Here is a 21,197-nt window from a genome sequence, read left to right on the forward strand (position 1 = left end):
TTATACATATATTTTACAGTTAAAAGTTTTTACCTGTAGTTGCAGGTATTGAGTTTTGTTTGTGGATGTTAACTGTACATTAACAGTGTCTGATTTGCCTTTGGATTGCGAAGCTACTAGCTGGTATATTCTGTACCGACCACCTTCTTTTAACAGGGAACATACGTCCAATAATGGACGCCATATAGTCAATATAATGGCTGAAATGTAAGATTAGAAAACATTAGTATGCAGTAACATGGAGGCCTCAAAAAATTTCAACTTAAAAATTCATTCTTGGTGTAACTCTGTTGAATTTATAGACTCATAGATTTTAAGGTCAGAAGGGGCCATCATGATAAACTAGTCTGTCCTCCTGCACGTTGCTGGCCAAAGAACTTCACCCACGCACTACTGTAATAGACCCCTAACCTTCTCAAAGCCGGTCCACCACTTGTTCAGGGAAAGCCCCTGGCGGTCCAGGCCGGTTTGTTTACCTGCCGCGTCCACAGGTTCAACCGATCATGGCTCCCACTTGCTGTGGTTCACCTTCCCAGGCCAATGCAGTCTGTGGGAAGCAGCGTGGGCCAAGGGATGTGCTAGCCACCCTTCCCGCAGCCCCCACTGGCCTGGAGCGGTGAACCTCAGCCAGTGGGAGCTGTGATCGGCCAAACCTGCGGACGCAGCAGGTAAACAAAGCAGCCCAGACCGCCAGGGGCTTTCCCTGAACAAGTGGCGGACCAGCTTTGAGGAGCATTGATCTAGTCCAAACCCCTGCTCAAAGCAGGACAAATCCCCAATTAAATCATCCCAGCCAGGGCTTTGTCAAGCCTGACCATGTGCCAGTTCATTTAATATTCTTAGATGGAGATTATCTGGGCCCCCTCCTGTAGTCCCATTAAGCTGCTAAATTTGACTTCCACCTCTGATGTGGTAATTTCCACTTCCACATCCTCATTCCCATTAGCCACCCTGCCACTACCTAAACTCTTCATTACCCTTATTAAAAACTGAGGCAAGGTATTTCTTTAGGTGTTGGACCATGCCTTGATTATTAATCTTTAATCTCCACCCCATCCCAAGTGCTTAAATTGGCCTATTACGGTGAAAATTGAAGTTGTTTACATCTTTCAGTACTAACCTTTATCTTTTTCTTGTCTTCTGTAATCCACAACACGTAACTTCCATACAGTAGACACATCCCTTTTGGAGCAACCATGTTCCTCCTGTTCAGCAGACTCTATAGCCTTCTTGAATTCTGCTTGTATCTGAGCTTGCTTCTTATCATTCAACATCTGTCTATGAGTATTCAAGGCTTTTAACTGCTCTTCACTAAGACATCCCTGTAACCACAAAGGGCAAACCCACTCAGCTTTATGTGTGTATCAGTAAAAAAGTCTGTCATAGATAGAGAAAGTCTTCTCTAAATATACAAGATTAATTTTCATTTCATTAATATAACAACAGGATTTCAGAAGTATTATATATATTATAACACAAAGGGGCCACGATCTTGGTTAGGCCCTCTAGGTATTACTGGAATGCAAATAATAAGCATTTTACAGCATCATAAATACATACATTTTACAAAACATAAGTCACAGACTCTATGATCTTATTACAGTCAAAAGCCTTGATCCTACAAATGCTTAGGCACATGCTCTGCTTTATAATAGACACAATGGGACTACTCACTACTTAGCATGTCACTAAGTGTCTGTGCTTGAATTAAGATTGGGAGAAATGGCAAACACAGGCTGGAGCAGGAAAAGGAGGAAGACTGGGAGCAAAGACAGCAATCACTTAGGTGAAAAGTACATGAGTTTTGAGGGTCACATAATGGGTTTGTTCAGCTTTGTTTACTTTAGTAGAAAGCAAACCTGGATCAATTCCTTTTGCACAAACATAAAATAGGATAAGGGCATAAAACTACAAACATTAACATTGTTTGCTGAACTGGTTGTATTGAAAGTATAGATTTGTTTGTTGAATCTCTCTGAAACTGCTACTCAGTTACTTTAGTGATTTTTGTATGTACCAGGTTCTTACAGAGGTCTTGTTATAATTACACGGGGGAGGGAAACACAAGCATGGTGAGAAGCACCAATTGTCACCGCACCACAAATATTTGGTAAATATTCACTCAAGTAGAAAAATTAGTTAGATACTACTAATAATTAGGGCTGTCAAGTGGTTAAAAAAATCAATTGTGATTAATCAGGTGATTATAAAAATTAATCATGATTAATTGAGTTGTTAATAATAGAATACCATTTATTTATTTTTGTATGCTTTCTACACTTTCAAATATATTTATTTGAATTACAACACAGAACACAAAGTGTACAGTGCTCACTTTATATTTATTTTTAATACAAATATTTGCACTGTAAAAACAAAAGAAACAGTATATTTCAATGTACTTAATACAAGTACTGCAGCGTAATCTCTTTATCATGAAAGTTGAACCTACAAATGTAGAATTATGTACAAAAAAACCTGCATTCAAAAATAAAACAATGGAAAACTTCAGAGTTTAGATTACAAGTCCAATCAATCCCACTTCTGGTTCAACCAATCGCTCAAACAAGTTTGTTTACGTTTGCAGAAGAAGATAATGCTGCCCGCTTCTTGTTTACAGTGTCACCTGAAAGTGAGAACAGGCATTTGCATGGCACTGTTGTAGCCGCTGTCACAAGATATTTACATGCCAGATGCTCTAAAGATTCATATGTCGTTTGATGCTTCTACCACCATTCCAGAGGACATGCGTCCATGCTGATGATGGGTTCTGCTTGATAATGATCCAAAGCAGTGTGGACCAACGCATGTTCATTTTCATCATCTGAGTCAGATGCCACCAGCAGAAGGTTGATTTTCTTTTTTGGTGGTACAGGGTCTGTAGTTTTCGCATTGGAGTGTTGCTCTTTTAAGACTTCTGAAAGCATGCTCTACACCTCATCCCTCTCACATTCTGGAAAGCACTTCAGATTCTTAAATCTTCCATCGAGTGCTGTAGCTATCTTTAGAAATTTCACATTGGTGTCTTCTTTGAATTTTGTCATATTTGCAGTGAAAGTGTTCGTAAAACGAACAACATGTGCTGGGTCATCATCCACGACTGCTATAAAACGAAATATATGGCAGAATGAGGGTAAAACAGAGAAGGAGACATACAATTCTCCTCCAAGGAGTTCAGTCACAAATTTAATTAACACGTTATTTTTTTAAATGAGCCTCATCAGCATGGAAGCATGTCCTTTGGAACAATGGCTGAAGCATGAAGAGGCATATGAATCTTTAGTGCATCTGGCATGTAAATAGCTTGCGATGTCAGCTACAACAGTGCCATGTGAATGCCTGTTCTCACTTTCAGGTGACACTGTAATTAAGAAGTGGGCAATATAATCTCCCGTAAACATAAACAAACTTGTTTCTCTTAATGGTTGGCTGAACGAGAAGTAGGACTGAGTGGACTTGTAGGCTCTAAAGTTTCACATTGTTTTGTTTTTGAGTGCAGTTATGTAACAAAAAACCCTACAATTATAAGTTGCACTTTCATGATAAAGATACTTGTATGAGGTGAATTGAAAAATACTATTTCTTTTACCATTTTTACAGTGCAAATATTTGTAATAAAAATAATATAAAGTGAGCACTGTACACTTTGTATTCTGTGCTGCAATTGAATCGATGTATTTGAAAATGTAGAAAAAAAATCCAAAAATATTTAATAAATGTCAATTAGTATTCTATTGTTTAACAGTGCAATTAATGATTAATGTTTTAAATCACGATTACTTTTTTTGAATTAATCATGTGAGTTAACTGTGATTACTCGACAGCCCTAATAATAAATAATAATATAAAAAATTATGAAAATAATTTTGTAGAGCCATATATTTACAGGTTTGTAAAATTTCACCGTTCATAGTTGGACACTTAACTCCAGAGAAGAGCTGATCAAAATTTGGAATTTTCCATTCATAGGGAATTTCTGTATTTTGAAATTTGGTTTCAGATTCATTCAAACTGAAACCAAATATTACAAATTTTCTCATGAAATAGGCAGATTCAAAAAAATTGTGCTTGGGAGACACTGAAATAGTGTTTTTGAAACAAAGCATGCTCCCCAATCACTAGCAGCTGCCAGTGAACTTGACATGATTCATGTCAGTTTCACTGCTTCCCGCCACTAAACAGTAAGACCAAAACATGAACAGACTGCAGAGCTGAGAGGCTCAACTCAGAGCCACAGTTTGAGCCAGGGCTCCCAGAACCTCCAAGGCTGCCAGGCTCCTAGCTCTGAAGCAGAAATGTTGGAAGCCAGGGACCCTAAAAACCCGAGGTCCCTGGCCCATAAGCAGACTGCATGGTGGACCTAGTTGGGTTCCGTTAGAACCCTAGCAGGAAGGGTAGCTCTGGAAATGTGCCTGTGACTGAGTGAAAGTTAGCTGGACCTGTCTCATTTTCAGAAGAAATTTTCAGTGAGACAAACTGGCATTTTCTGATGAAACTGTTTAGTCAAAAAATTTCTGTTCAGCTCTTTTCACACCTTATAAATCCACTAGTAAAATATTTATTAAATTCAATAAACATCTTTTATATTTATTTTTATCAATATGGTAGTCTCTGTGGAGAACTGGGAAACTTCTGATTTATTTTTAAAAAAGAATGTGTGACTCAGTTCCCCCATCCCCTCTTGTATTGTTACTCATCCCTTTAAATGAGATATGACAGATGTGAGACCTTGGAAACAAGGAAAACTTCAAAGACTATTACAATGAGATATGCCAAATGCTATGGACACATAATATTCATAGACCTTTGTATTAATAAGTTTTATGTGTGTATCTTTATGCTCCTGGTTCCCTGTATGTGTTTCCTATGGAATCACAGGGATAGGGGTTGATTAATGCAGAGTCCCACTGCCAATTACGTAGATATCCAATCTTTAAAGCTTTTCCCCCTAGGGAAAAGGGCACTGACTAGTCACAACTGTTTCATGAGCCCTCAGGAACAAGCCCCCAAATTGTAATAAAGTGTCAGTCTGAATTGACTCAGAGATCCCTCACTTCATCCACAACCTTACAAGAGACTGTAACTAAGAGGGCAAAACCCTGATGGAAGAGTTTGAAGGACTTTGAAAACACTGGGGTCACCACATTGAAGATGGTTGACACCTGATAAACTTAGCACGCACATAGATGATTTATTGTTTTATTACGTTTCCTCTACAATGCCTTTATCCAAAATAAATATACTGGGCTTTGTAAAAGCTGGCTGGTCACTGGTAAATGCTGTCACAGAGAGCAGAACTGCAGGTGCTGGACTAAAAGTCAGACCTGCTGGGATAAGCACAGTGAATTGCCAGGGGGCTGCAAGGTCTGGAAGGAAAAGGAACCTTTGAATCCGTTATGCACTCTTTTAAAATTATTTTAATCTGAGTTCTTATTTAATGATCAGCACATTGCAGAACATCTCACAAGAAGGCAATACTAATTTAAGGTCATAGCATGTCCTTGAATCCAGCAGAAACTACTACTGAATAAAAACAATGTTGATTCCACATGTATTTGAGGGTAATATTCACAATTAATAATTACCTCCATACAACCAGGATCAGATGCATTCTGAATTGCTTCATAAAGTTCTGCACCATCTTGCAAACTATGAATCTGCTGTCTGGTGAGTGCGCGCGATCTCAGTGCTCTTCTTTGAGGTTTGTCTGTTTTAAAAAATGTTAATGTTACATCCAACTACTACAATCTAAATAAAAAAAAACAATTAAAAATGTGATGTAGAAAGCTCGTTAGAGTGCCCAAAGCGTGTCTGAATGAAAATATCACGCTGAGTCTATATACAAGAATTCACTTTTTTTAGTAATACAAGTGGCAGAAAGTCTACTATTCACTTGGATTTCACATAGTAGAATGTAGTATAAGCTCACTGTAGAATCACTGGACAAGAGAGAAAATATCTATTAAAAAGGAAAGTCATCTTTGCCATATAAGAGGGATAAAATATTAGGTGCAATTAGGTGGCTGAACTACTTTACTTTTATATTTTAATGGCATGGGAATCTATGTCAGTGTGTTGATTCAAGACAAGTCAGGACCTCTTTGTGTAGGGTAGAGGGAAAAGAAGCTGATATGTAATAATGTTACGAATACTACAGGAACTGCTGAGTAATATTCTAAGAATAATGAGATGTAACAATTTTATGGATGCTATATGGGACCTAGTCAGTGAAGGGAAGTTGTTGTACATCGGGTTATAAGACCTTCCTGTACAAATGTATGGCTATAAGAAGGGGTTGCAGGAAGAACAAAGAGAAAGGCAACATGTCTCCCTAGATAAGCAAACTCTTGCTGAACACTTGGGGTGGCAATTATAAGACAATGGCATACTTCCAGGCTCAAGGTCAAAGTGACACAGCTGTAATGCCAGGCCAGAAACTAGAGATGAAAAGGACTAAATTAAAAAGAGCTTCTCAGAAGTAGAAGTGGGGCTAAATTGTCAGTGAGCTCTGAAAGACAGACATGTTGTCAGGCTCAATGGAGGAGTCTGAAGGAGCTGGATCTTCCCAGACTCAGGGAACGGTAAGTTTTAGGGAAAAGTAGGCATTCATAAAGGCTAGTTTATTATGTTTAAAGTATATTTTTCTTAAAGGCTTTTGTTCTAATAAATAATATTTTGCTTAAAGAAGGATGATTGGTCTCTCATTACCACGGTCATTGCTCCCAGAAGGCAGAATGTCTGATCTTAAATCAGATTTGCTGAGGCAATCATGGGTAGTTAGCAGGGAATTATTCTCCAGGGCTTGGTAGGAGAGTACAAGAATCACTTGATTTCACCTCACGACTTGATCTCAAACATATATAATAAATGGAAGAATTAGCAAGTTGATAGCAATGAATATAAATCAGAAGTTATGAATTGTAGAAAATTGATAAAGGATGCAAAAGGACACATGGAGAACTCTATGGCCAACAGAGTTCAAGACAATGAAGGCAGAGTTATAAGTACATTAAAACCAAAAAAAAATAAACCCTTAACAATGGAATTGGTCTTTTACTAAATAAAAATGGTAGAATTGTCAATATTAATGCAGAAAAGAGAAAACATTTCTTTACTTAGGAAAATCAGATTATATAAGTAATATCATGTGATGAAACACTTTTCATTCAAATAGTAACTTAGGAGAATGCTATATAGGAATTACTACAGTTAGGAATTTTTAAATCAGCAGGTCCATATAACTTGCATGCAAAAGTTTTAAAAGAGCTGGCTGAAGAGCTCACTGGACCATTAATGTTGCTTTTCAATAAATCTTGGAACTTTGGAGACGTTCCAGAGGAAAGGGAGAAAGCTAATGTTGTTTGTTAATCTTTTAAATGGATTAACAGGACATCCTGTGTAATTACAGGCCTGTCAACCTGACACTGATCTTTGGCAAATACTACAGCACATGATGCAGGACTTAAATAATGAACTACTTTGTCCTTCTTTAATTCTTTATGTTAATCAACATGGTTTATGAAAAAAACAGACCCTGTAAAAATAAGGTTTTGGTTTTGTTTTTTTACGAGATTACAAGTTTTGTTGATAAAGGTAATAGTGTAGATGTAATATACTTAGACTTCTGTAAGGCATGGGACTTGGTACCGTACAATGATTAAAAAAACAGAATGACATAAAATGAACATGGCACAATTAAATGGATTAATGGACAGGTCTCAAAATGCAATGTAAACAGGGAATCATCAAGTGAATGTGTTTCTAGTGGGGTCCCATAGGGATCAGTTCTTGACCCTATGATATTTTACATTTTTATCAGTGGAAACATAAAATCATCAACAAAATTTGCAGATGACACAAAGGCTAGGGAGTGATATGTGACACTGGCAGGCCAGGTACCAAGGCTGCAGGCATTAGTTAAGAAATGACAAATTCATAGCTGGAGACCAGAGCAGTTCACTTATGTGTTGCTCAAACCAGGTATTAGTCTTATAAGAATGTGTTTAGACTCCACAGAATGCTTGTAAATTGCTAATGCATTAAACTTATTTTGTAATGTCTGTATTCCATGCTATAAGGAAATATGTAAGTTTTGCTTTATAACTGAAAATATTTGCTCTGAACTTCTGAACTCAGATAGGAAGAGTGTCTTCTGCCACCATCCAGAAGAACAATCAAAATCAGACGGGAACATCGCAATACAAAGGACTGATTAATGGCCCTATCACATCTTAGAAATACCACATGCAAGGAAGCTGGTCTATGGACTTGGAGGCTGAATGACAGAAAGGAAAAAAAGACACAGGAAGATGTTACATCTCTCTGCTGTTTGACCTCTGACAGGGCCAGAGACTCTAAACTGAGAGGCAGAGACTCCCAGGAGTTACTCTCTGGGTCCGCCCTGAAAGCCATCTTGAATTGACAGAGATGTAGTATCTTTAAAAATCATAGATGGTAACTCATTTGTGTTTATGTTTGCTTGCTTTAGCCTGGAAATAATTCTCTTCTTTCTTTTTCTAGTTAATAAACCTTTAAGTTAGTTTATTACAGGATTGGCTACAGGCATTGTCTTTGGTGTGAGATCTAAGATACAGATCAATCTGGGGTAAGTGACTGGTCTCTTGGGATTGGAAGCAACCTGAATATTGTGTGATTTTCGGCTTAAGTAACCATTTATCATTAAAACCAGTGTGCCTGGGTGGCAAGATAGACTGGAGAGTCTAAGGCATGTGGCCACCAGAGGCTTTTCTTGCAGTCACAACCTCTGTGGCAGTGATGGGGCAGGACCATTGCTTTCCCCCCTTTCCCCCAACTGCCACCAATAGGAGACACAAATGCTAGAGGAGCAGGTAGCTAGTAAGTTCCCCACCTTCCTTGGGATGTAGGCTCGGGCTCCAGCTCTGGGGTGGCAGGCAGCAGGCTCTGGTCACAGGGCTCAAACCCCCAAATGCAGGGCTACCCTCTATCACCCCTGGCCCCTGCCAGCCCGTCATGCATGATGTGCCCTACATCCCCGCTACCGAACTCCCTATCCAAGGCTTAATTTGTCCCCGGGCTTGCCAGGACTAAGTAAGTCTGCTGTTGTGAAAAGTGATATTTGTATATTTATTAATACCACTTTTGACAGCAGTAGACTTACTAGCTAGCAAATATTTTAACAAAAGCAACCAAAACAAGCAAAAGAAACAACAACAAAAAAGACAAGAACCTGCAGAGCACTTTATTTGTGTTTCTATTCTGTTAAGGTCCTGTAAAGCAGAGAGACAACTATACATTATTTTTATTACTGAGTCTGCAAAAATATTCAATAAATTACAATGATTTGGACATGTGTACTTGCATATATATTTGTTTTTTCTAAAGGTAATTAAGTATTTTAAGAAAAAATTGTCAGCACAGCCACCAGCAAGAGTTGGTGGCCGCACTTTGAGGCCACCAAAAAATCTGCTGTGAGAACCCCTGGTCTAGATAATACTTAGTCCTTCCATGAGCGCGGAGGACTGGACTAGATGACCTCTCGAAGTCCCTTCCAGTCCTATGATTCTATGATTTAACTTAACAATCCAGGTTGTATGTAATCAGGTGGCAGCAACAACAAAGACACACACACACACACAAATTAAAAAAAAAAAAAAAGCAAATAAAGCACAGTACTGTGTTAAATGTAAACTACTAAAAAAATAAAGGGAAAGCATAGTAAAGTTTCAAAGCTGTATTAAATCAATGTTTAAACGTAAACTTTTGAAAAAAAAAAAAACACACCATAATGTTTTGTTCAGAGTTATGAACATTTCAGAGTTACGAACAACCTCCATTCCGGAGGTGTTCATAACTCTGAGGTTCTACTGTAGTATTTCTGATGATTATTTACGTGTGATGGGGAGTAGCAGCCCATCAGAGTTGCCTTAAACATCTCAGAAACAACACTAAAAAACCAAACAGACTGCATTCAAACTTGGCAGAAAATCTTAGTAGTATCTCCCAAAGCACTTCAGGAAAACTCCTTTTTCAGCATAAAGGAGAATCTTCTATAAACAAGATCCTCATGTTCAAACAACACATTCCTGTAACAATGAGAATAACTTCGAGACAGTGAAACAGAAGACCTGACCTGAAGAAGAGTTCTGTGTGAACTGAAAAGCTTCTCTCTCTCACTAACAGAAATTGGTCCCATAAAAGATAATACCTTACCCACGTTGTCTCTCTAATATCCTGGGACCAACATACCTACAACTACACTGCATGCTTGGAAACAAACAGTTTTACCTTCATGCTGTTCAAATTCCACTTGGATTTGTGAAAACAGAGCTTCCAGGTGTTTTTGTCGATTCTCTGCATGCTTTGCAGCTTCCCTTTCTTCAGCTCGACCATTACGAAACACATATGATCCAGCTGATATCTTTTCCACCCACTGGAATAAGAATTCACATATAAAATTAATGCTTTCGTTTATTTATTTATTTATTTAAAAGTACCCTAACCTTGTCTTTTAAAATTCTATTCTCCCTCCAATAAGGCCAATTTTTTGAGGCTCATAAATTTTAATTTCAGTTTTGAAAAACTCTCTTAACCTCTCCCTCTATTGCAATATTTTCAATTTAGGTTAAAATCTGACATTAAACCTGCTAAACTGGGTTTAATTCCACCACAAAAACTTGAGGGCTGCAATGATTACCAAGTGCATGATTTTACAAAAATGGAAGAGTAGGCTTATGCCCAAAATACAGCAGTGGTATTCAGATCTGTCCGAATTAGCAGCCAAAAAAAAAAAAAAAAGAATATCTTACTGTCCTAGGAATCCATTATATGAAATTGAAGACATTTGGAACCTGTTTCTTTAGATATGTTTGAATACAAACAACAGACTGCTCAAAGAATGCCAGACCTCCATTTTGTCTAGCTGTCATGTCCCCCTCTAACTCCCTTCGGCTTTGGTTAATCTTCCTTCCTGCTCATGTACATCTTCTCCCATTTTACTATTTTAATCTCCCCCTTATTGTGTTATGTTTATCTGATCAATTATAAATCTGAATCTGATCAATTATAAAATTGCATAATTCTGTTGGAGCTTCATGAAGTATATGGCATCTGGGAACATATACAAGCTATAAATAATTTTATTTTTTTTGTATTTTTATTTGCTCACTGAAAATTAATAAAGATAACTCCAAAGTTCAGGGTTGTGGCGTAGTTAAGATGACAGCTATAAAGAGCAATAACTATCTCTGTTGCAGTTTAAAAGTGAGGGAAGAGTCAAAGACTGAAAGCAATAGTACAAATTTTTACTTATGAAGGACTGTTTGAAGGAATTGGACCTCTGAAAGGAACCATGACAACAGAAATGCCTAGCATTATTAATGTGAAAAGATGCCAGGGAGGACAAAGAGCATGGGTTGGAAGCAAGGGACAACTTCGTTTTATCTCAAAGAGAATTATTTGCAAGAAAACTTGCAAAACAAAAGGAACCAATAATAGGAAATTTCTTAGCTGAGTATGCTCTTTCTGCTAACAGCACTTCCCACAATTCTGAGATATATGAATGGTTTCCCTCCTTTTTGCAGTTCCAGTGGTAATTTAAACATTGTAGCACAGTCTGTGCTGATTACATCCCTTTCTCTGGCTTGCTGCCAGACTATTCATTCCAAAACTGTGTAAGAACTCTTTGAATATTAGTAACAATTCCAGAGCCAACCAGGAAACCACATACACTACATTAACTGGCTCACAAACTAGAGATATAAAAATTAACTTGTCCATTGACTAATAAGTCATACAGGAAGCGTAGAATTGTGGGAGATGCTGCTAAACACAAAGAAAATTATTGGATAAGAAACTCTTCATTTTGCAGCCAACTGTCTCCCACATTTCTGAGACACATGGGAAGTGGCAAGCAATGCACAGAAGTAGGAAGGGATATAGAAAGACTGAGACACGGAAGTCTCCCCCTGAAATTAAATGCCAAAATGAGAACTGTTTCTGGACCACTACATGCAGCATCTTCCCTTCCAAAGAAGACCACCACAAAGGAAAGAAATTCCACCTTATAGAATCTAACAAAAGTTGTTAATAGAGTTGCTGCTCTGCAGATTTCCTCAGTGGAAGCGTAAGCTTTTTCTGCCCAGGATGTTGTGATAGATCTTGTAGACATTAATCTGATGCCTTGTATTGCTCGACATGCATAACTGGCCAGGGATAGCTTGGATCCTTGAAGCCTTTGACACTGGGCTTGTAGTCCTTTCTCAAGATACCACGCGGGCAGAGGAGGAATTGCTTTGTTTAGATGCACTGTCCACCACTATGTTACCCACTTTCTCTCCAAATAGGATAGTGCCTCTGAATTTGGATGAGCACAGCATGTGTTTGTAGTGGGCATCTGCCATCCATGGGCACAGCCATATTTGGTACCTGGCGGTTAACTGGATGCGATGGTCCTACCTGAGAATCTCATACCATCCACTGAGATATCTGCCACAAAGACTGTTAGGGATATTTTCTTAATGGTAGATGAAGTCAGGTTGGTCCTTGTTGTCCAAGGTATTTGGGTCATCCAGCTAGGACATTGGGGTGGCTCTTGCAAAGGAGGCAGTGGCCAGGGACACTGAGGGCAACAAAGGAAGACTCAAAATCCCTTTGAGGGTGATTTCCACCTTACTATCAGTTGTATCTTTGGTTGGTATTATCATATCTTTTGCTAATGGCATTGTAGCTTTCTATGTTTGTTGTGACGGCATTTTTGGCCTCTTGCATCTTGCAGTATATAAGTGCATGTCTGCTGATATGCTTATGCTTCTAAGGGGTATCCCATTTATCCCTGATCATATCTTCAAAAGAAGAATACAATGGGATTGCTTTTTCAAGTACAGACATGCCTGGCAGGTACTTGCCTTTGGGCTTCCCATCGGGTACCTGCTCTGGTTGAATCTGTATGCCAGATGCAACCTTGCCATGCATTTTTTTCCATGCTCTGCTCAGAGCCTGAAACAGAAAGCTCTCTCATCCTGAGCAGATGTGGTGAAACCTGAGTCAGAGGTCTCAGATTTCTTGTAATTTTTTTTCCCCCTTTTTATATTTTTGACCACTATCCAGGAATGTGTGTCTCTCTCGTGTCCCTTTTTACAGCAAACGTTGAGGCCTCTTAAGTCCTACCTCTGCATCATCCTCAACAAGGTCCCCTTTTGCCACTGTTCCTGGGTTAACTGCATTTCTGTTCCTTTTGTGGTCTCCTCCAGGGCGCCCCTTTGAGGTCTCAGGCCTCTAGCTGCCATCTCTCTATAGGCAGAATTTCATGTTCTTTTTCCCTCCCAGACCAGAGTGTTACAGTTACAGTCCCCTTACAATTCACTGTGCTTATCCCAACAGTCTGACTTTAGTTCAGCACTTGCAGTTTTGCTCTCTCTTAAGGGTTATGACAGCATTTACCAGTGACCAGACAGCCTTCAGTTCACACAGTGCATTTATTTAGGACAAAAACATTATAGAGGGAACAGATAATAAAATAAACTACCTACAAACATGCTAAGCTTACTGTCTGTTATCCACTTTCCACATGGAGACCCTAGCAGGTTTTAAATTACTTCAAACCCTTCAAGCAGGATTTTTCACTCTTCTTTAAAGTATCATGTCAGTTTGTAGATCAAGAGAAGGACTGAGTCAGTTCAGGATGCTCCTTTTGGTATAAAGCTTGTTTTTTGTCTGCTGGGCTTCTTGAAGCTGATCTGAAACAGTACGTGCTATTCCTCCAGTTTGTGATACTTCTCTGGAGTTGTGTGCCTTTCCAAGGATTTGCAGTAATTACTCCCAAGTGAATTTTAGTTCCTGGAGGAAGATCTGAAACCCTCCTCCCATGAAGCCAGAACATAATCCCTACCTCACAGCAATACATATAGATGCAAAAGTCTATGAATAGTCCATGTGCTCATAATGTCTTGCATATCTCAGTATTACAGTCACAGAATCATAGAAGATTAGGGTTGGAAGAGACCTCAGGAGGTCATCTAGTTAAACCTCCTGCTCAAAGCAGGACCAACCCAAACTAAATCATCCCAGCAAAGGCTTTGTCAAGTCAGGCCATAAAAATCTTTAAGGATGGAGATTCCACCACCTCCCTAGGTCACCCATTCCAGTGCTTCACCACCCTCCTAGTGAAATAGTGTTTCCTAATATCCAACCTAATATCTCCACTGCAACTTGAGACCATTGCTTCTTATTCTGTCATCTGCCACCACAGAGAACAGCCAAGCTTCATCCTCTCTGGAACCTCCCTTCAGGTAGTTGAAGGCTGCTATCAAATCCCCCCTCACTCTTCTCTTCTGCAGACTAAATAAGCCCTGGGAGGGAAAAAGTTTCCTCAGCCTCTCCTCATAAGTCACGTGCCCCAGCCCCTTAATCATTTCCATTGCTCTCTGCTGGACCCTCTCCAATTTGTCCACATCCTTTCTGTAGTAGGGGGCCCAAAACTGTACAATACTCCAGATGTGGCCTCACCAATGCCAAATAGAAGGGAATGGTCACTTCCCTCGATCTGCTGGCAATGTTCCTACTAGTGCAGCCCAATATGCCGTTAGCCTTCTTGGCAGCAAGGGCACACTGTTGACTCATATCCAGCTTCTCATCCACGGTAATCCCCAGGTCCTTTTCTGCAGAACTGTCGCTTAGCCAGTCAGTCCCCAGCCTGTAGCAGCGTATGGGATTCTTCCATCCTAAGTGCAGGATTCTGCACTTGTCCTTGTTGAACCTCATCAGATTTCTTTTGGCCCAATTCTTCAATTTGTCTAGGCTAGTCTTTTGAAGTTTCCATGCTTTCAATGTCTCTTATCTGTCACACCATCCTACTACCTGTGGGATGGGGTCTCATTGTGAGAAACCACTGATTCCTGTAGGGGAGAAGAGGAGTTGTGTAGAAGACCTGCTTTATTTCCCTCAAGGAACTGAGGATCCATTTCAGTATCTTGGGGGAAATGATACATATGATGTCCCTTAAGGAGTCTTTTCCTTCTGGGCTAGGTCTTTTGTGAAATTTACCTCCCAGAGCTGGCTGGCTGAAGCTGGTCTCATCCTTAGACTCTCTCCCTGAGATGATCAGAAACATCAAATTATTCTCCATTGAAGTTAAGTATCAGAGGGGTAGCCGTGTTAGTCTGGATCTGTAAAAGCAGCAAAGAGTCCTGTGGCACCTTACAGATTAACAGACATATTGGTGCATGAGCTTTCATGGGTGAATACCCACTTCATCGGATCCATTGGAGTTGCCATTCCTTAGGGGAGGGGTGTCCCAACATGCTGGTCTGACTTTCAGCCCGATGAACTGGCAAGTGTGAGGGCTGGCTGAAAGAGAACAGACATGGCATAATTTGACTTCTGATAAGCTGTAAAAGCTGCCTCACAGATGATACTACCACTTTGATTCAGCTCTGTGTTCATGGTAAAATTCAGCCAGGTTTGAGGCAGGAGCAGAGGCAAGGAAGTGCTGCAGCAGCAGATCCATGTGGTTGAAACCACCACATTGCTAAATACGCAATCTAGAAGACGAAAAGGAGGAGGAGAAAAGTTGCTTGCTACTATCCAAAAAATGTAAAAAAATAAAGCTGGCAAAGAAAATGGTCAGGAGCAATGCAAACTGCCACTAGCTCCTGCTGAAGAAGTTGAAGTTCTGCCATCAAGCTGGAGAAGGGGCTGTGCTACAAAATTATTGAGAGGAGCAGGATCAGCCCATTCTTAGTATTGTGGGAGATGCTGGTCTGCAGAAGAAAGCGTGTATCTGAATCTTAAAAAATTCCGTCTGAATTTCTGGTGGCGTTTAAAATGACTCTGTTCTATTTTATATACATTCACAACTTATTTTCACTGAAATTTAAAAATAAAATGATAATAGGTCACATAGTGATGCAAACAACTCAGGCAAAACAAGCAGCAATCCTAACAATGCTCCTTAATTTTTAACTTTTATGCTGTGGTGCTGTGTGCTACAAACTGAACCCAACTGGTCTGGTTTGTTCTGCTTTGAGCTGAAAGGTTGTTCATCAACATTATTCCTTAGTTCGCTCTCAAACAAGTCTCCCACTTTAAAAATTACAAAGTTCTGAAACTCTGTTACTCCAGGCTCTGAGGAGCCAAAAGTAAAGCTGATTAGAGGATTGTAGGCATAAACTGAAATAGTTGGTACACTGAAGTATACACTCCTCTTGAAGTGTTAAGTCAAATGCAGACATAATGAAGTGAGAATTTACTCCATTGGTATTTCACAAATGATACCATTATCTTATTAAACTTTTTAGCCCAAAAGTATTCATACTGTACCTGAATAGGATAAGTTCTTTGAATAACTACATCAATACACCCAACAGTACCACCTTCACTGAAAAGTGATGACAAGGGCAAAGGAAAAGGTCTGGGATCCTGATGAAATCCTAGTTTGGCATGCCACCGAGCACGTCGAGTACTGTTAGCTGAAATCTGAGTAAATTAAGTGTTTTTAAGTGAAAATGCCACACACAGACCAAAAAGATCAGTAAGTAATTGAACTTAGAGGGAAAACTCTCAATCTAAAATGTTCTTATATGTAAAACTGAACATATTAAGGGTTTTCTAACTTTTTCATAGTGTGAACCATCTGAATACAGAGATATACAAACTGACGGCCTAATGTATTTTAGTGAATAGTGAGTGTCCATGAGACCATAACAACTTATGCCCCAAATTCTCCTCTCTTTTTCAAAATCCTTCCCCCAAACCTACTTTTTTCATCCCCTTCCCAAACAATGTCTCACATTCTTGAGCAATTAGTACCAAATTATTAAAAAAAGCATTTAAAGAACACAATGCCGACATGTAGTAACTTGATACATCTTTGCTGTATAAAAACTTTCCTTCATTTCCTACCTCTCTTTTATAATATCCTCTATCATGTCATGCCCCATCAAATCTAGACTGCAAACTCTTTGTGACAGAGAAGATATTTTTTATTTGCCTGCAAAGCACCATCTACGCCTATGGCACTGCCGAGATAACTACCACCACCCTCAAAATGCACATCTAATCAAGTTACAGTAATACTTAATTTCACCTTTAACATAAGAGAGTCTGGAGTTTCCAATGGTGTGCATGCATCTTGAGAGCCCACAAGTTCTGCTCCATGAACTATGATCTTCTGACCAACAGTCAGCCTTCTTCCATGTAACAGTGCTTGGAGAGGAGGATCCAAGAGAGCCCTAACCCCATACCACCCATCTGTAACTTCAATCACTGCTGCTTTTTTTTTGCTTTCAACCATGTTTTTATTACTACAGATATCGGATATGTTTTCACTTAATGATATGATTTTAGAAACACACAGTATGAGTGTTTTTGCAGCTATATCATCTTTCTCCACTATCTTTTTGATAGCTGATCGCTGACTTTTATCAATTTCCAAATCATATCTACAAAAAAAATAAAATAAAAAGGAACAATGCATTCACAATATACTTAAAAATATACACAGTCTAAGATATTTTCTTTTAAATTAAATAGTGCTTAACTATAACTAACCAATCTATATGACCAAGCCCCCTTGGCAGAAACTGGAACTTCTATATATTTTTGCAAATATTTATGATATATTTTAAGTATCAAAGGGATGAAGTTAAATAACGCAAGCATTCAAACAGATTCAGAAACATTAAATTGATGTGTGCAAAATTCACAGTACTGTGCACCAAAAACCTTAAATATATTGCTGTACACTTACCTGTATTTTAACTGAAGTAGCACTCGTTCTGGTGTCAAACACCTGTTAGCAAACTCCTGTGGAAAAGAGATTTCCATTGCTGCCAATTTCCATACAATCCATCTATAGTGGTTGTAGACCCAGGCTTCATTAATTAGCTTTGGATCCACACCAGGTGTATCACAGAGTGCCCTGCGTACAAATTTTATAATATTAAACTAAACTCTATTTTAAGTTGTTCAAATTTGTATTTTCAATAATATTTTAATCTGTTATATTAGTACTTTGGTACCTGATACAGGAATACATCTAAGGGTGCATGTACTGGAAAATTACTGATAAAAACACATATTTTAATATATCCTACTTATTGAGGAAATCAGGAATGGGCATTGAATCAGAAAATATGAAAAACACATATTTTAATATATCCTACTTATTGAGGAAATCAGGAATGGGCATTGAATCAGAAAACATGAAAAATATTGACAAGTAAATAAAATATTTTAAAAATCTTTCTAAAATAATCAAAACCAAAGGTGCAGTGTTCTGCTTCATATGATGTCTTTTGGGTTGTAACTAATTTGCAAAATGGCCTGTAGCAAGGTAAAATATAATTCATGTATAAAAGTGCACAATAGAGTTACATTGTGTGTGTATATTTTACTTTTAATTGATCTTTAGCAGGGGCCTGCAAATGGGTAGGGATGGGGAGTGTGGAGGAAACAATTATGTTTGCCTCCTTTTTGTTTCTTATACCTTCTTAGCCAATATTATGTATATTTACAAAATGTTTTGTATTTAGGCTAAGTTGTATAACTATGAACTGGATTCCCAGAATGCTTTGATTTTTTGAGGAAATTTACTTTCTGTCAGAAGTTGTATGTTCTGTTAAGGAATGTTACATATAAATTGTGTGCTGGGAGCAGAAAACAGTTCATTTCTTTACCTGTCTAAACCTACTTTACTGTCTACTGATATCTGGAATGTAATTGTTTATGGTTGGTACAAATATTTTTGTATCCTGAAAATATAGGTATGAAACTAGATAAGAAAAAAGGAGTAAGGTGTATTTAATATTCCACTTGTCATAAACAAGTGGACTATAAATGTTAGTCAAATTAAGCTCACACTTTGGGACAGACTGAACTGTTGCAGTACTGTTTCCCTGAAAGAGGTAACGTATAAACCCTTCTGTGCTCATCTATCTAATTAATAAATTGATTGAGTCAAGTTATGTGACATTTTGCTAATTGATAATCTAAACCAAACCACTAACAATGTATATAAAAAAAGCCCTAAACAGCTTATTCCCCACTCAAATAAGAAAAGTTAGAATTTTTTCCCACTAGTTGTTTTCCTTAGTAATTTTAGGAATGTCTTGTCTCCCTCCCCTTTTTTTGTTTTTGTTTTTGTTTGGCAGACTCCTTGGACAATTCACAGTTGAGGATCAAGGGCTTTTAATCCTTCTTCAGAGGGGCAGGGGTGTTAAATCCTTAAGAGAACTTTTCAATCAAGTGTTTTAATAAGATAGGTATTAACAAAAAACTCACTAGTTTTTAATCCGAATAAAAATGAGAAAATGAAACCAAACTAGCTGAGAGGGGTCATCTCCATGTCATAATCTTGCCAATACTGCAGTTATTCAGAGGCTTCCAGAGTGGACAAGCCCTGAATTTCTAATGTAGAAAGGAAAAATCCTTCAGGCCTTTCTCATAACTTTAAAAAGGTATGAATGAAAACCAGATCCACTGAAATCAACAGGAGTTTTACCATTGACTTTTGTGGAGTCAGGATCTCACTCTATAAATCCAACTTCCCTTTGCAAGGGAAGAGAGAGTAATAATGGAACTGGAAGATTTGCAAGTTCTCTCACCCACCATGCAAAAAACAAACAATAAAAACCTTCCTCCCTTCCCCCCAACCTGAAAAATGTCAAAAGATCTCAATCAAAAGATTCAGCAGGCTTCCAGGTTACATGAATCTTGAAAACCCCTCCAAAATATGCTCCTGATTTTAATATAAGCCAACCTTCTATATTCTTATTTGCAGATCACCACAGTGGAGAATGGACAAATGACTCATTGCACATATTAAGCCTCACATAAATATAAAGGCTTAAAATAGTCTTACGTACAATGGCATAGGTAGACTAAAATGTGCATTAATGATGTGCAGTAAGAGAGTAGCTACCATCTTATAAACATTTACTGTGTATACTGGTTTTATCATAGGACGAGGTTACCAAACTTGGTTTGCAGCTTGTTCAGGGTGAGCCCCTGGTTGGCTGCAAGAAGCTTTGTTTACCTGAGCGTCCGTAGGTACGGCCACTCGCAACTCTCAGTGGCTGCAGTTCCTGGCCACCGCTTCCCACAGCTCCCTTTGGCTGGGAACGGCCAGTCATGGCCATTGGGAGTGCGAGTGGCCGTATCTGCGGAGGCTCAGGTAAATAAAGTGCCTCGCACCCCATCAGGGACTTACCCTGAACAAACCGTGAACCAACTTTGGGAACCCATCATAAGGTAATATCATGTAGTAATATAGGAATAATTTTTGCCTCAAACTCATAATCAAACCTGTAAAATTCTTCTTTCCCTGCCTTTCCCCCATCAGTAGGTATAAGCCATCCTCCATCAGCAAGCTGTATTCCATGTCCAGCCAGTACATACTCCTTACTGAAAAAATCCCGGATGAGAAACTGGAAAGATTCTGCATTTATGCTGTTAACTTTTATGCAGTGCTTCGAAACACCATACATGTGCAGCTGTAAATGATCAGGTGAGAGACAGCAAAGTAAGAAAAACTATCCGACACAACAAGCATTTCAGTAACCAGAAAATTTTCTTGTTAAACAGTTATTGTAAAACATCTCCTTTAAAAGTGTGCAGTTCTCATTTACCAGGGAAAACTAATATGTAATCCAAGCAGAGAGGAGGAACTCCTAACAATATTACACCTCTACTCAGATATAATGCGACCCGATATAACATGGGTTCGCATACAACGTGGTAAAGCAGCGCTCTTGGGGGCGGGGCTGCACACTCCAGCAGGTCAGCATGTCTGGCTCCAACACGCTGCTCTGAGCGGTGTGTTCAGGGTGGGAGGCGGGCGGGCAAGCGAGGTGAGGAGGTGAATGGGGAGGTGAGCAGCTGGCAGGAGGGAGGTGAGGAGGCGGGTGGGCAGGAGAGCAGCAGTTGGGTGGACACGAGGTGGTGTGCTGGACAGACGGAGACGAAGGAGACTAGTGGGGAGGCGAGCGGCGGGCAGGTAGGGGGGGTGGGGAGGCGAGCGGTGGCCTGGCAGGTGGGAGCGCTGGGTGGATGGTGAGGAGACTAGCAGGGATGCCGATTTGTCCCGGGCCCCGCACCCCTCTAGGGACGGCTCCAACACGCTGCTCTGAGCAGCGTGTTAAGGGCGCGGGGCCAGGGGGTTGGTTAAGAAGCAGAGAAACTCAGGAGGTGGTCAGGGGACAAGGAGCAGGGAGGATTGGATG

The 21,197-nt window shown here is 39.3% G+C and overlaps 1 protein-coding gene across 6 annotated transcripts in view; it reads right to left on the minus strand.

Annotated features, from left to right (window-relative positions):
- BRCA2 (BRCA2 DNA repair associated) overlaps positions 1-21,197 on the minus strand; it is an 85,075-nt gene that overhangs the window by 12,808 nt on the left and 51,070 nt on the right. For 3 of the 6 annotated variants that reach the window (XM_050937084.1, XM_050937083.1, XM_050937085.1), the window contains exons 16-23: positions 20,281-20,468; positions 17,726-17,896; positions 17,063-17,417; positions 16,297-16,452; positions 10,267-10,411; positions 5,586-5,707; positions 1,121-1,322; positions 34-200 (exon numbers count right to left, since the gene is read on the minus strand). In XM_050937084.1, the coding sequence (XP_050793041.1) occupies positions 34-200; positions 1,121-1,322; positions 5,586-5,707; positions 10,267-10,411; positions 16,297-16,452; positions 17,063-17,417; positions 17,726-17,896; positions 20,281-20,468 (1,506 nt within the window). Of the gene's footprint in view, positions 1-33; positions 201-1,120; positions 1,323-5,585; positions 5,749-9,682; positions 10,065-10,266; positions 10,412-15,055; positions 15,325-16,296; positions 16,453-17,062; positions 17,418-17,725; positions 17,897-20,280; positions 20,469-21,197 lie in introns of those variants that run through there. The other 3 variants (XM_050937087.1, XM_050937086.1, XM_050937088.1) reach the window with 3 other exon arrangements.

The sequence above is a fragment of the Gopherus flavomarginatus genome, chromosome 1 (assembly GCF_025201925.1).
Source record: "Gopherus flavomarginatus isolate rGopFla2 chromosome 1, rGopFla2.mat.asm, whole genome shotgun sequence".
NCBI classification, from domain to species: Eukaryota; Metazoa; Chordata; order Testudines; family Testudinidae; genus Gopherus; species Gopherus flavomarginatus.